Genomic DNA, 15,341 nt, shown 5'->3' on the forward strand with positions numbered 1-15,341 from the left:
GTGAAAGGGTTAACCGTTTGGTAGTGCAGCAGTGAAAGGGTTAAGGGTCAGGGGTTATGGTTGGGATATGATTTAGGGTTAGGAATGTAGTTTCTATGGTTGTTAAGGGTTAGGGTGAGGGCTTAGGGAATTAATGTAAGTCTATGGAATGTCCCCGCAAAGCATGAACATGGCTGTGTTTAAACTAGGGCTAAACAATTAATTTAGTTCATATTGATATCAGAAATGGGAACTAACTCAATATCCATATCACACAAGACTGCAATATGGACATTATTAAATAATTTAAAAGTTTTACATAAGAAATGATTGAACAAATGTCATTTAACAAATGTATTTTGTTGTCAAGTTGAAAAGCAGCTCTAGTCTTTATCTCCTTCAGGTGATTGAGGTGAGACAGAAGGAGACGCCGTACCTTCTGCCTGAGGACATCTTCATAGAAAGCCCCAAGTATGTACCAACCTTCATTTGAAGAGCTAGACTTTCCTCTTTCATAGATAGAAGAGCCTTGGAAACTTTGGCAAATGCTCTATCTCTCCTCTCTCCCTCTTCCTCCCTCTCCTCTCTCCCTCTCTCTCCTCGCTCCCCTCTCTCTCCCTCTTCCTCCCTCTCTCTCCCTCTTTCTCCTCTCTCCCACTCTCTCCTCTCTCTCCCTCTTCCCCACTCTCTCCCTCTCCTCGCACCCCTCTCTCCCTCTCTCCTCTCTCCCCTCTCTCCCTCTCCCTCACACTATCCCACTCTCTGTTTATCTCTGTCACCCCCCCTCTCTCCCTCGTCATATCCCACTCTCTATCTTCCCTACCCTCTCTCTCATCCTCTTTCTCTCTCTCTCTCTCTCTCTCGCTCTCTCGCTCTCTCTCGCTCTCTCTCTCTCTCTCTCTCTCTCTCTCTCTCTCTCTCTCTCTCTCTCTCTCTCTCTCATCATCTCCATCTCCCTCACCCAATCCCACTCTCTCACATCCTCTCCCTCTCTCTCACATCCTCTCTCTCTCTCATCCTCTTTCTCTCTCTCTCTCTCTCTCTCTCTCTCTCTCTGTCTCTCTCTCTCTCTCTCTCCTCCAGACTGCCTTCCTCTCTGGAGAAGGTAGAAAGCGAGGTGTTGTTTCTGCAGTCTAAGATCACTGAGGTGCTGGGAGGCAGTGGTTACAACACCGACAGACTGGCCACGCCGTATGTTCCGCACACAGGTGAGAGCTAGGGATGCATGGGGACCGAATCAGGTACTTTTTAAGGGTACCGACCCAATCACGTCGGTACTACCGATTCACGTGAGATCCACCGGTGCCACATTTCGTTACTGTAAAAAAATATATATATATTTAAAACTTTTTTAAAGTCAGATGACGTCAACGTTTCCTTTACCGCGAAACGAAACCTATGAAGTGTGCCGCACGTTCACGTCAACGTTCACACGCACAATACACTTACCTAGGATTTGACTTGATTCAACAACAAAGCAGTCGGGCAATGGCAAGTCGAAAATGGTTACACTTTACAATGCTAGATGCAGACAACGCTCGCTGCAATATTATATATTATATATATATTAACTAATTGTTCTAAATAAATAATAATGATAATAAATCATTTGAAGTTTGGACAAATTTTTTACAACTGAGGTAGGTAGATTAAATGTTTAGAGACTAAAGTACCGAAAACATTTACCGTTGGGTATCGGTTCAAATGTGAACGGTACCCAACCCTAGTGAGGACACTACAGTCAACTATCAACTATAAAGGAAGGAATCTCTACATTGTGTCTGTGATACTCCAGAACCGCGTTGGGGGATGTATTGTAGGGCTGGGCCATTTAATACAATTTTGTCTTCCCACAATAATGAAAACAAGATGATCCAAATAAAACGGTTATCGTGCTGCATTTAGTCTTGTGTTGTAAATGCAGCACATACCCCCCCAGTAGTTTCAGCTCATGTTGAGTGGGAGGAGGGAGCCATGCCGTGTTTCTCAATGTATTTTAACCCTTTCACTGCCACACTACAGAAGGTTAACCCTTTACTATCTAATAGTAACTAATAGTAAAGGGTTAACCTGATGTAGTGTGGCAGTGAAGGGGTTAACCTGCTGTTGTGTGGCAGTGAAAGGGTTAACCTTCTGTAGTGTGGCAGTGAAAGGGTTAACCTTCTGTGTATTGTCACAGTGAAAGGGTTAACCGTTTGGTAGTGCGGCAGTGAAAGGGTTAAAATCTCTTTGGTAACTTGTAGAAGATGACAGAAAGGCAGCCTTTGGTAACTTGTAGAAGATGACAGAAAGGCAGCCTTTGGTAGAGAAGAAAGGTAAAACAAATTCAGTCGCGGTCATATGATGTTCTCAAATCAATGAGTAATCGTGATTTCAATATCAATCAAAATAATGAAAAAGATTATGATTATGACTTTTGCCATAATAGTGTCTTGCTGACCCAAGATAGTTCAGTGTCGAGTGTGAGGTTGATCAGATGAGTGGGAGGACAGTCGTTAGGCAGACTATGAGTCATCAGGTGGCTGTCATTGCGTGTGTAGCGCTGCGTACAAGTGCTGTGCTCCATTCACTGTCAATTCATTCAGTTCACAATCTAGAGACTGCAATTCATTGGCTTCATTCTCCTTTATTACCTCGTTCGGCGACGGACGGTAACTCAATAGACATCGATTTGAATGAAAATCTTCCGAGAGTATTACTTTTGAATAGGTTGGATGTGCCCACCTTCTCATAACAAAAGATTTTTGAATTGAAAGTGAAGTGAGGACAACCTTGACACACACACACACATACACACACACACACACACACACACACACAGGGAACAATGTCATCATCTGGAAGTCAGCTGAAGTAAATTTATTTTCAAAAGAGCAGAGCGATCCAGGAGAACTCATATTAATCACGGGCAACTAGTTTGTCGTCAACAAAAAATGTTCTATTGTAAAGCGACCTTGGGTCTTATGAAAGGCGCTATATGAAACAGAAGTTATTATTATTATTACTAACAGATTGGGTGCCAGCTATTAGACTGGGCCTGCTGTAGTTAGGCCAGCTTTCCATTACAACTTTTCACTGTGCGTCACGTTGTTTGTAGAGCTAAATCTATATTTTATATTATAGCTATGTATCCAATATCATTGTCAATTGACAGTAGGAACCTTCCATTCAAGATGCATAAAAGAAATATTTTTTTCATCAATACGTTCCCGTTTTATACCGTGGTGAATATGAGTGTTCTATCGGAATGATCTGGTATAATTCCTGCAAAGCTATTTATAAGGCGCTAAGCTAATAACGTTAAATCCATTGGTGTTTCGTCCCTACACACGACACAGTTAAAAATCCAAATGCATATGATCGGTATTATGTTCCATCATGAATGCATGAAAGGGGGGGGGCGGGGGAAGTCGTTTCTGATTAATTGATTGCCAATAACGGCATTCGTTATTACCACAACATAGGCTGATCTGGGGGATGGCTATTAAATCCTTGCACGATCAAGCTGAAATTGACGTCAAATTGCTCTTACCTTTGGCCGGTTGGATTCCAAAAAGAATTTTCCAATTATTTGATCGCCATCTGGTAGATCATAATTTATGTCCATTGGCCCATGCCATAATCCTTTACTGCATAATGAATTCGGCATCCCAAGAAGTATTCCATGCGATCGAGTGAAGTCCTCGCTTCAGACTAACAGAAAAGTCCGCCCGGAGCGTAAACAATGTGACACCAGGTCTGCAACAGGGGTTACTGCATTCTCGAGACAGCGCCACTACCAGGATCTGGCCGGTACTGCACTTTCGGAGTCCCAATATGCCTTTTCCAGCCAAAATACAGCTCTGTGACAGTGAATAGGATATTAATATCAACAAAAAAAAACGTAATATTACGTGGCTGGCACCCAACGGTTGTCGGGCAAACACGTAATATTACGTGGATGGCCCCGAATGAGTTAAAGGAGAATTTTATTGTTAAGTTGAACCTGTATTCATCCCCTTGGGGAAAGTGAGCCGTGAGCAGCCACACAGTGTGATGTCTGGGGACCAACTACAGCTGTGATGACCAGTGCCTTGCTCAAGGGACAAACTCCAGCTGTGATGACCAGTGCCTTGCTCAAGGGACAAACTCCAGCTGTGATGACCAGTGCCTTGCTCAAGGGACCAACTCCACTTGTGATGCCAGTACATTGGTCAAGAGCCCAACTCCAGTTGTAATGCCAGTACCTTGCTCAAGGGACCAACTCCAGCTGTGATGACCAGTACCTTGGTCAAGGGACCAACTCCAGCTGTGATGACCAGTACCTTGGTCAAGGGCAATGGCAGGAAAACTAATATGCATGTCTTTTATGATATGGGAGGAAACCGGAGTACCCGGAGGCCGGAGGAAACCCATGCAAACATGTGGAGAACAGAAAGGCCCCCAGCATTGTCCCCATACTGTTGACTAAACAAGGTGACTTGTGTTTTCAGATGAGGACCGGCTGTCTAAGAGGAAGAGTATAGGAGAGACCATCTCACTGCAGGTGGAGATGGAGTCCAGAAACAGCCCTGAGAAAGAGGAGGTGAGAGACGAACAGACACACGCACGCCACACACACACACACACACACACACGCACACGCACACACACATACCATGCACACACACACGCTACCCATCTACAATTCTCTTGATATTCTCTTTTCATAATTCTGTTACAGAGAACACCGGCAGAGGAGATCACATTTGAAACCCTGAAAAATGCCATCGGTGAGTTCATCACACTCAGTTTATCACAAAGTGTATGTTTTTATGATGTAGTTTATGTGATGAATTATTAACAGGAGGCCTGTATGAGATCCCTAGTCTTTAGTGAGTCCCGCTCCCATACATTCATTTAAGCTGGAACCCTATTTTCAGAAATTTCGCCTAAAGGTACATGCCTAAATAAATGGAATATTGCTCCACTTCTACAAGGTACATTTGCATGTTCTTGGAATCTAGGAACATCTAGGGATCTCAGTGAATGTATTCAGTGTCAGAAATATTGTGTCTATTACTAGGCTTGCTTAAATTGTAATGAACCAAAGGAGAATATCAATTCAAATTGTAATTTGTTATTAAATTTTTTTTAAAGTACTGGGCCCGTTGTCTGGGAATGGATTTTGGTGCGTCTCCTCCTCTCATTTCTATGCGAGTAGCCACTCCCCTCAGACTCCACCCCCCTCAGACTCCACCCCCCTCAGACTCCACCCACCTCAGACTCCACCCCCCTCAGACTCCACTCCCCTCAGACACAACTGTAGATTTTTCACACAGCGAGGAAAATAATACTGTCGGACAATCTAACAATAATTAACACATTTACAAGTCTTAAGTTTAGCAAATAAGGAGATATATAGAGAACATTTCAAAGCGCTCAAAGTTGCCAATATCTCCATTTCAACCTATTTCTGAATTGCGCAACATTTTGGGGTTTTCTGAGGAATCGTGAGCTCCTTAACAAGACGGATTAGACTGCCGTGTCGCACATGTAACTCAGTGACTGATTGCATTAGTAACATGTATCGATCCTAAGGTTGAATCTCATTTAATCGAATCATGGTTAAATGAAGAGATTCATGCTGAGTGAATCAGTTCCCCCAGCCACATTTGTGTATTCAACATTTTTGGGGGAATTAACTGATTGAAAATTAATCGCATCGAATCGAATCGTGGTCAAATGAAGAGATTTCATGATGCATTGAATCGTTGCCGCCTGAAGAATCGTAATCGAATCGTTGTGCGGTCAAATATTTACACCCCTAAGAACATGTGACCCTTGCCTGTTTTTATAGTAAATACTGTGTGTGTTGATGCGCCCCCAGTGGACAGTGTGGGTATGGAGGAGCAGGAGAGGGAGCGCAGGAGGCAGGTGGTGGAGAAGTTCCAGAAGGCCCCCTTCGAGGAGATAGCTGCCCACTGTGGTGCCAGGGTAAAATAAAACATAGAATTTATTCATGTACTGTGTGTGTGTGTGTGTGTGTGTGTGTGTGTGTGTGTGTGTGTGTGTGTGTGTGTGTGTGTGTGTGTGTGTGTGTGTGTGCAAGTCGTCTCATTCAAGTAACCTTTTTGCATTGGTAGGAGAGTGAATATTAAAGGGGAACTCTCTTATAAATGGCCTTTTTGAGTGTTTAGCATTGTTTCCTAGCTATGTGAACTTATATTAATATGATCTATGTCTCAAAATTCTCATATTGGCGCATTCTTCCAATTCTCCTCTCACAATATTCACCCTCACTGAACTGAGTCATTTGAAAATGTGCGCGATATGTGATGTCAGAGAGACACCGCTGCATGTTAATGTTCAGGCGGGACGCCGCGGCGCAGTGGTTTAGGAGCCCAGGCTCAAAACAGCTCGAGATCTTGAGGTAGAAAAATGCTGTTTTTGAGGACTTGATTAGAAATACAAAACAATGAATAAAAAAAATATATATATTACAGAGGTGTTCCATAGACTCACAGGAATTGTGTAAAAGTGGCCAAATAGTGAAAGAAATAGTAAAATAGTTCCCCTTTAAATATACATTTTACACCACTCCTACTTAGTTGATTCGACTAAAAATGCCAATGGAAAAAGGTTACTTGGAAAAGTTGAGACCATTTGTAATTATTTTGTACAATATTCAACGATGTAATTGTGATCGCCTTGCTGTCATCCTCTGATGCTACTGTGCTCTGTTTGTTCCGTCCAGGCCACCATACTGCAGAGCAAACTCAATCAAATCTTTGAGATTACAATCAGGTACGAGAATATCGCTGTTGAGTTCAACTGTTATATATGTGATAATGGGTCTGGTTTCTTAATCTATGGCCCGGGACCCTTCTGATGAGTTAGGACAGCCGAAACCTGTCCAATCTTTCGCCATCGACTAAAGACTCACTTCTTCTACAAAAAACATCTGAAATAAAGAAAAATAATATAAAATCTAACCCTAACTAACCTTACTCTCATGCACTTGTCCTAATATACTAACCTACACTGTAGCACTCAACACTTGATGAACATTGTTACTCAGCTGATAAGAGTTGTGCCCTTCCTGATGACTTGTCGTACAGAACTTGTACAGTAAGTTGCTTTGGATAAAAGCGTCAGCTAAATGTAAATGATGAGTCCCCCACATGTACAGTAGCTAGCATAGCATATCGTTACATAATACAGCTGTACTAGCTAGCATAGCATATCGTTACATCTACAGCTGTGATATGTAGCTAGCATAGCATATCGTTACATATACAGCTGTGATATGTAGCTAGCATATCGTTACATATACAGCTGTGATATGTAGCTAGCATATCGTTACATATACCGCTGGAACTTTTTCACAAATTGAACGATGGATACTCGATGTCAAATGGGCAATAGTTTTATATCCATAGCTATGATATTTAATATAGTTTTAGCCCTGCAAACACCGCCATGTATCCCTATTCTTTAAAGCACTGGCATTCTTGCCACACGGCCCACAGCGACCTCTGGCGCTGAAAGTGTTAAATATATTTTTTTGTTATTTTTGTCAGGTGAAAGCATTGTCGCCCAAAACTCTGTTATGAAGATTAATGATGATGATGATATTAATGATGATGACGATGAAGATGCTCTCTTTTGCAGACCCCCTCCCAGCCCCTCCGGCGTCATCTACGGACAGACCCAGAGTCGATCTGTGCCAGTCTACGAGATGAAGTTCCCCGACCTCTGCGTTTACTAGCCGAGAGAGGAAAGGTCATAGGTCGTCGCCACAGGAGTGGACCTGGAGGAGAAGAGAGGCCCATCGACCTCAGCCCTGACATTAAGGGAAGGGGCCTCACCATAATCACTGTCAGTATTAAAAATCCAAGTACAGACCAAAGTCATCTTCAAGACCCGCCACCCTCCTCCCAAACTCGGCTCAACTGACCAGATGTTTTCTTTTGGACTGTGACAATAGCAGTAACGTGAACGTTTCACCTTAAATCAATCAGTTCCCTTAGATCGTCATCGCGTGTTTGACTGGCCACCGGTGTTCCTTCAACTGAGTTACTGTCAATATAACTGTGGAGAACAACCCAGGGACAGAGAACTCCTCTTAAACCCCGCCTTTCTTATTTCGATCCTCCAATCACATTCTGCCGTTCATCTGAGGGAAGCAACGGTTGTGAGGATCCAGAAAAGGGGCGGGTTTGAGTTATATAGGTCAATTGATGATAACCGGAGACATTTAGCCACGACTACAATCCACCTTTCTACAATGACTTTCCTCTATGGGCATTTGTTTTGTCCCTTCTAGGGTGCCATACTGCTCTGTAACACACACACAAATGGATGTGAACATCAACCAGTGATTATCATGTGATCATTTATTTTATTGTTTATTTGTTTGACTGTATGTTACATTTTCTAGGGTTTTGAGTGAAACCTTGAAACCATGTTAATATTCCAGATATCCCCATGTGAGGTCACGGTGGAGGGGAGTTGAACTGAATATCACAGACTGTTACTGTGGACAACAGAGAACAGATGGAACAGGAAACGGGATGAGATGTTTAACACCTCAGTATTCCAGATCATATCAGCATCATAATGATGCCATTCAGGGTTGTCCGCGTCGAGATACCAAGTAACGGCATCTCATGTTGTAAAAAGGGATATTTTATATGTCCCAACTCCAAGATTGAATAGGAGGGCATCCTGGGGGGGGTATTAAGAATATTGATATGCATGCGAACACACTCATTGGCTAGTACTGTATATGGAAACTCTTAATGACCCTTTCTCACAGAAACCTCTTAAGCTCTAAACGACATGTTAGCGCTGCTAACGGCTTTAAATAATATACAGCGGTTTTATTTTTTTGCCTTCTTTTTATATCATTGCTGCTTGTTATCCATTAGTGCTTTTTTATGCACTTGTTGTGTCTTCCACCTTGATTTTTTTTTATTATGTTTGTATTTTTATGATTATTTTCATAGATTTTTTTTTTTTTTTTTTAAGCTTGAACTAAAAGATTGAAGTATTTGATGACCTGTGCGCTGTCCTCCCAAAGTGAGTGTGCCTTCCGGGCGACTCCAGATGATGATTAGATTGAGATAGTGCCCACTAGGCTGATGTGTGGCGCTCCAATAGATCCAGGTTTACCCTCAGATGCCATGCAGAGGTATGGATCAAAATTACATGTGTAAATCTTGTAGTATTATAAAGATTTTGCGATTAGAAATTGGATTAAAATCTATACCCTTCCGAGTGACACTTATATTAGAAAAAAATAAATATACATACAAATATGTCAAATCACACTGTACTAAAAAAAATAAGTGGTCATATCATAAATGTGACCATATCGCCCAGCCCTAGACTGCACGGGCAAACCACATAACGGCATAGCTATTCTAAACACATGCATACCAAAAAATACTTTCCAGTGATTTTTACTGATAAGAAGCAATTAAACAAACTTTTCTTTTTGCTCCTTGCCATATAAATGTGTATATATATACAGAGAAGTACTACATATCTATTAGCTGATGTATGAATGATTTTATTTGTATATGGCATTTTATTTTAGACTGCACTGACTATAGCCATAGATAAGGGAAGAATCTTAACTAAATATAAGGTCTATTTAACCTTTATTCAGCTTGTCTAATGAACTAACCAGCACGACATCGAAGATACTGTTGGTACTAACATGAGAACCAATATTCTGTTAACCGCGTGTTCACACTACGGGCTACACAAAAGCTACAGGAAGTCATTAATTTACAGATGAACAGAACACACCTTGTAGCGCTTTCCTCACGCTCTAATGACGCGTGATGCGTCAACAAACCACAACACCAAAATATATTTCTGCCGAAAAAGAGAAACGGACGGATCTCTTATCTTTCAACTAAAATGTTATTTAAATGTCATAATATTGCCAAAGAATTAAGCTAGCACGTTGCCGTCATTGTTGGGAGCATTTGACTAAAGATAATTTAAGCACCAAAAACATCTGGTTAGATTTAATCATAACATTGAGTCATGTTATGGTGAATATTTAGCAGATCTTTCTTTTACTAGTAATCTCATACCCGTCATACTGGTTAACAACCGCGACACTCGAGCAACATTTGCGTCGGTGTAGCTGGCCACGCTGTAGCCCATAGGTTGAACACCGCATTCGCTCTGAATGTTGGGTGACATATTATTTTGATAGTCCATGTAGTAGAAAATCCTATCCAGTCAGTTGACTGTGGGTCGTATATAGTCTTTGAACTTAACGTCATCAGTACTATCCGGACAACGGGATGGTTTCAAAAGACCATTTATTTTCACTTTGTAGGTATAGCAGGAATGGGCTTAAGGTCAAAAACTACTTTTTACGTAGAAAATGAGGACGAGTTACAACTCTGTAGCTTACCACTGGCTACTGACGCATGGTGGATGATGTAGAGTAGAGAGAGTTTACAAGGAACTATCAAACTAAACACATTGAGTCCATCTATTAATACTATGTGGGCATGGAGACACTTGTCATCCAACTTTTTAACTGCCGTTATTCAATGTTATTTGCTAAGATTCTAGTGAAAAGGTATCCTGAGGTAATGAGAAGGATTATTTACTTTCAGGTTTATGACTGATGAATGGGCATTTGTATTATCATTGGTCTGATTATATTCAGCAAATTGAATGGCATGTACAAATGATGCAGGGAAAACCAATTGGCTCTCGTAATGCTTGCATAAAAAAAAGCCACCAGAAAAGGAATGGTTTCCAAACCTGGATCCCATCTGAATCTCTTTATCAAACATCTTCTTTTTCCAATGATACCCAGCTCTACATTTTTACTGCCATTCTCTATCGTTCGACTTGTATTTTTCCTGCTTTTGTCCCGTTGTGATCGACAGCCACGCTAGAATGTCTGTAGTCAACGTGTTATTGCAGTGATGACTCCCTACGTCCATGTCTTTTCTGTAGATGAGAATAACTCAAGGCCTGTGCGATGACACACACACACACAGGTATGAACGTTTGTAGTGTCTAGATGCCATTAACCCAGAAGGATGTATTTTTTATTTGTAGTTATTGGGAATGGTTAAGGTAAGGATTAGGTTTATAACTTTTTATGTACAAAATTTAATAAAATACAAATATATATATATATATGACCTCTTGCTGCTTGGTCAAAAAGTGATGGCAGCCATCAAAACGTCCTTCCGAGCAATGGGATCTAGAAACTACCTTGTAAGGAGGAGACTCGCCATCTCCTTTACAGAGCCAGTGTCGTCATGGCAACCATGCCTTCCGGATTGTCCTATGTTGCTCCAACGTGTTCCTCGTCATGTGTTGAATGTGTGGTTGTTACCGTGTAGTGTGTGTGTGTGTGTTCACGCATGCCAGTTTCAGACTGCCTGTTGACTACTGTCTTCCACTGTGCTGTTGAGTCTTGTCTCCAATAAACGACATGCCCAGGAAACGTGTTACTTCTTGAAAGGCATTCGTAACGATGTAAGAGTCTTCCCCGTTGTCTACATCTTTATGTTGTGTATGTGTTGCTGATGGTGCAGTGTGCATGCATGATGTGCGTGTATAACTTATTCTGTGTTCTCTTCTTGACCAAACCATTAGAAATCCAGTTTTCACATGAGTCCGATCGCTCCCTCTTCCTTTTCTCATGAAAAACGTATCTCAGAAAAAAAGTGTATCTCAGAAATGTGCAGCTGTCTTAAAAAAACGTTGTTATACCAATGTTACATTGCAGTCATGAAATTGTTTTAAAACCATTTTTGCAATCTTGGCGGCAAAGACCAGTAAAACGAACTTAATTGATCAGCTTGTTTATGTACATTGCACAGTTAATGTTAAACTGATTGTTCTATGTTTTTTGTGTTCAATCTCTCTCTCATTTCCATGTCTGGCAAATGTGTTTATATATTGTAGTGCTGTGGGTCAGACCCTTCCGGAAATCAACTCAAACCTGCAGTATAACCTACAGTATAGTATTAGTAACCAGTAGAAACTTATAGTATTCCTGTAGTTTCTTTTGTACCCACTATGGAGATTTACCACAACAATACTGAAGTGATTCATAGTACTCCTATTCATCACACATTTCTATATTATTACCCTGGACAAATACTGGAGTGATTCACAATAGCATTTCTATAGTGTAATAATATAGAAATGTATGGTGAATCGCTATAGTATTGCTGTTTTTTTCATAGCAACAATATGGTAATTTCTAAAAAGATTCAGTGCAGTTTTTATAGTTATGGGTACGAAAGAACCACAACTGTAGTTCATTTTCATATGGGGATCTATTGATTCTGTGAACTTTGCACTTTAAAACTGGACTCCCTTAGTGGCAAAGGCAGCTTTTACTTGGAGAAAATGCCTTATGAGTGTTTGACCCGACTTTGCATGCTAGTAATGTAGCTGTGCTGTATACAGTAGTTCTAATGCCATTTGTGAGAATAAACGTGTACCCATCCATCTGTAACTATTTAATTATTTCTTTAAAGGAGAATGGGCTGTCCCCCTTAGTATGTTTTATTGAGAGAGTAGGAAGGAGGAGAGGGAGACTGAGTAGGGGAGAGGAGGTTCTTTATTGAGACAATAGGAAGGCTGAGAGGGAGACTGAGTAGGGGAGACACAGGAGAGAAGGTTCTTTATTGAGACAGTAGGAAGGCTGAGAGGGAGACACGGGAGAGAAGGTTCTTTATTGAGACGGTAGGAAGGCTGAGAGGGAGACACAGGAGAGAAGGTTCTTTATTGAGACGGTAGGAAGGCTGAGAGGGAGACAGGAGAGAAGGTTCTTTATTGAGACGGTAGAAAGGCTGAGAGGGAGACAGGAGAGAAGGTTCTTTATTGAGACAGGAAGGCTGAGAGGGAGACACAGGAGAGAATGTTCTTTATTGGGACAGTAGGAAGGCTGAGGGAGACAAGAGAGAGAAGGGTACTGTAGTCTAAATCTAATTTTGATAATGAATTATCCTGCCACTTTATTTTTCCATTGAATTCAACAGGCCTGTTTTGCTGGGTGTAACATGCTCCAAATAGCTTTACTTTCAAATGATACAAAATGTAGGCTCTGTCTACACTCAGTGTAGGTCACTCTGCCCCACTTCTAAAAAAAATAGCACCACAACACTGATAACAGCCTCAAAAGTAAACAAACGTTTACAAACTGGGCAGTGGTTTTAGTAGTCAATAGTTTCTGGTCTAAATGTTAAGGGTAAAGATAATAGCACCTTTCATACAGATGCATCATTTGTTTCCAAGTATGAAATCATACAATGGGCTAGTTCTGAATAGCTTGTTTAAATAACCTTGATAATAACTGGCTAACAATAGTGAGGAGTAAATTCCTTGTTTTCCCAGCACCTACTCATTTGACATAATATGGAACATATAAAGCGTGTATTTGATGCAATCTTGCAATCTCTCTCTCTCTCTCTCTCTCTCTCTCTCTCTCTCTCTCTCTCTCTCTCTCTCTCTCTCTCTCTCTCTCTCTCTCTCTCTCTCTCTCTCTCTCTCATGTGGGTTACATACTGATTTGGTTATTTGAAGCATTTGGTAATAGGCTATATTTCGAAAGTTCACACCCCTGGGGAGGTGGCTATTTCACAAAGCAGGATTAGCATGTTTGCAGATCATTTAGAAAAATAATATGTCTTGATGTTATGGATTTTAATCTGTGAAACTAAATTTAAGGGGCACCAAAAAAAACAATGCTGATTTATTTTGCACATAATCTCACACACGTCCAAAAACTCTAAACATTTGAGCTCACATTCATTTCATTTGACAGTTGTTGAGAGTGAATTAGTTTGAATATGGCCACCAGTGATTGGGGACATGGAATCCTTGTGTTGTGTACAGGTCAATGGAACGATAAGCTAGCAGTCCCTATAAGACAAGGTATTGCTATTTTTTGGCAAGCTCTGTACATTATTTACATTATTTTATAATAAACCAAATCATTACATTTCATAAAATGGACTTTATAAACAATTGATTTGCGTGATCATAGTAATCAGCCTTAATAACACCACGAATGGCCTGCTTTTGCAATAAGACTATTGTATTCACAGTCTTTTTAAATGTCGACCCCCCCCTATTTCCATATAGGAAGTATGAGTGAGCAGTCAATTATATACAAGGCCTTATAGTTTAATATATCCTTAGATGTATACAGGATTGCTATTGACTTTGAATCTTTTCCTTTAATATAGTTTCTTATGTTGTTTCCATGTACATTTCTGATACCCCTCGGAATTTTATCTCAGAAACCTTTTAAATTTTAACATCACAGATCTTTAATTCAATATCCCCATCTATTTATTTCAATTACCAAAAACCATACATTTAGTTATCTTAATATTGAGATACAATATTGGGGATGACAGTGGCTCAGGAGGTAGAGCGGTCGTCTGGTAATCAGAAGGTTCTCGGTTCAAAACCAGCTCCTCCCGGCAACGCGTCAAAGTGTCCTTGAGCAAGACACTTAGCCCCTAACTGCTCCCGATGAGTAGATTGGCACCTTGCATGGTTACCTCCACCGTCGGTGTGTGAATGTACTGTATGAGTGAATGGGTGAATGTGAGGTATAAGTTGTAAAGCGCTTCGGATAAAAGCGCTATATAAATGTAGTCCATTTACCATTACAATTCAGTTCCTTTAAATTATTTAATACATTTCTATTGTCTGCAAAAAGTAATACAGTTTAACAGTTCAGTAACATTGCAAATATTTTTCATAGAAAATATAAAATGTTTTGGACCGATCACTGATCCCTGGGGTACTCCACAAGTGACCATCCTAAATCCTGACACATTCCTGTCTGTTTTCCAAGTAGCTCTTCAGCCAAGAGTTAGCTATACCTTGTATCCAATACTTTCTCACTAATTATGCTGTGATCGTATCAAAAGCCTTCTGCAGATCAATATAAATACCAATAGAACACTCGTAATTTTCAACTGCCTTTGTTATTTCTTCTACCATCTCCCTTACTGCATATGTAGTTTAGGAATGTGATTCAGAAGTACACACAAGTAATTCTGGCTAATGGTGTAATCCTGCTTGGTGAAACTCCCCACTTGTCATGAAGGTACGTATATGATAATAGCTTGATGATAGATAATAACACAGTTGTCCTCACTATTTTCCCCATGCAGATATTGGTTAAGCCGGCCCGGGGGAGAGACAGAGCCTGATAATTGGCAGTTGTATAACCCTCTCGGGGAGAACTGTGGACACATAGACACCAATGAAATGGACCTCAACTCCTGGATGGATGGATCTTGTGATGCCCCATTCAGATGGATCTGTGAAAAGAGTGTTTAACATGCCAGACACCTTTGCTGCTATGTGTCAACATATCT

The 15,341-nt window shown here is 40.8% G+C and overlaps 1 protein-coding gene across 4 annotated transcripts in view; it reads left to right on the forward strand.

Moving 5' to 3' along the window:
• The window catches only part of efr3bb (EFR3 homolog Bb), an 86,466-nt gene extending 74,140 nt beyond the window's left edge, over positions 1-12,326 (forward strand). For all 4 annotated transcript variants that reach the window (XM_084330857.1, XM_084330858.1, XM_084330859.1 and 1 more), the window contains 7 exons: positions 383-450; positions 1,063-1,187; positions 4,452-4,543; positions 4,682-4,730; positions 5,828-5,934; positions 6,695-6,744; positions 7,612-12,326. In XM_084330857.1, the coding sequence (XP_084186983.1) occupies positions 383-450; positions 1,063-1,187; positions 4,452-4,543; positions 4,682-4,730; positions 5,828-5,934; positions 6,695-6,744; positions 7,612-7,708 (588 nt within the window). In that variant the 3' untranslated portion in view covers positions 7,709-12,326. The remainder of the gene's footprint in view (positions 1-382; positions 451-1,062; positions 1,188-4,451; positions 4,544-4,681; positions 4,731-5,827; positions 5,935-6,694; positions 6,745-7,611) is intronic.
• Positions 12,327-15,341: the final 3,015 nt, after the last annotated feature.

The sequence above is a fragment of the Notolepis coatsorum genome (genome assembly GCF_963971535.1).
Source record: "Notolepis coatsorum genome assembly, chromosome: 15".
NCBI classification, from domain to species: Eukaryota; Metazoa; Chordata; class Actinopteri; order Aulopiformes; family Paralepididae; genus Notolepis; species Notolepis coatsorum.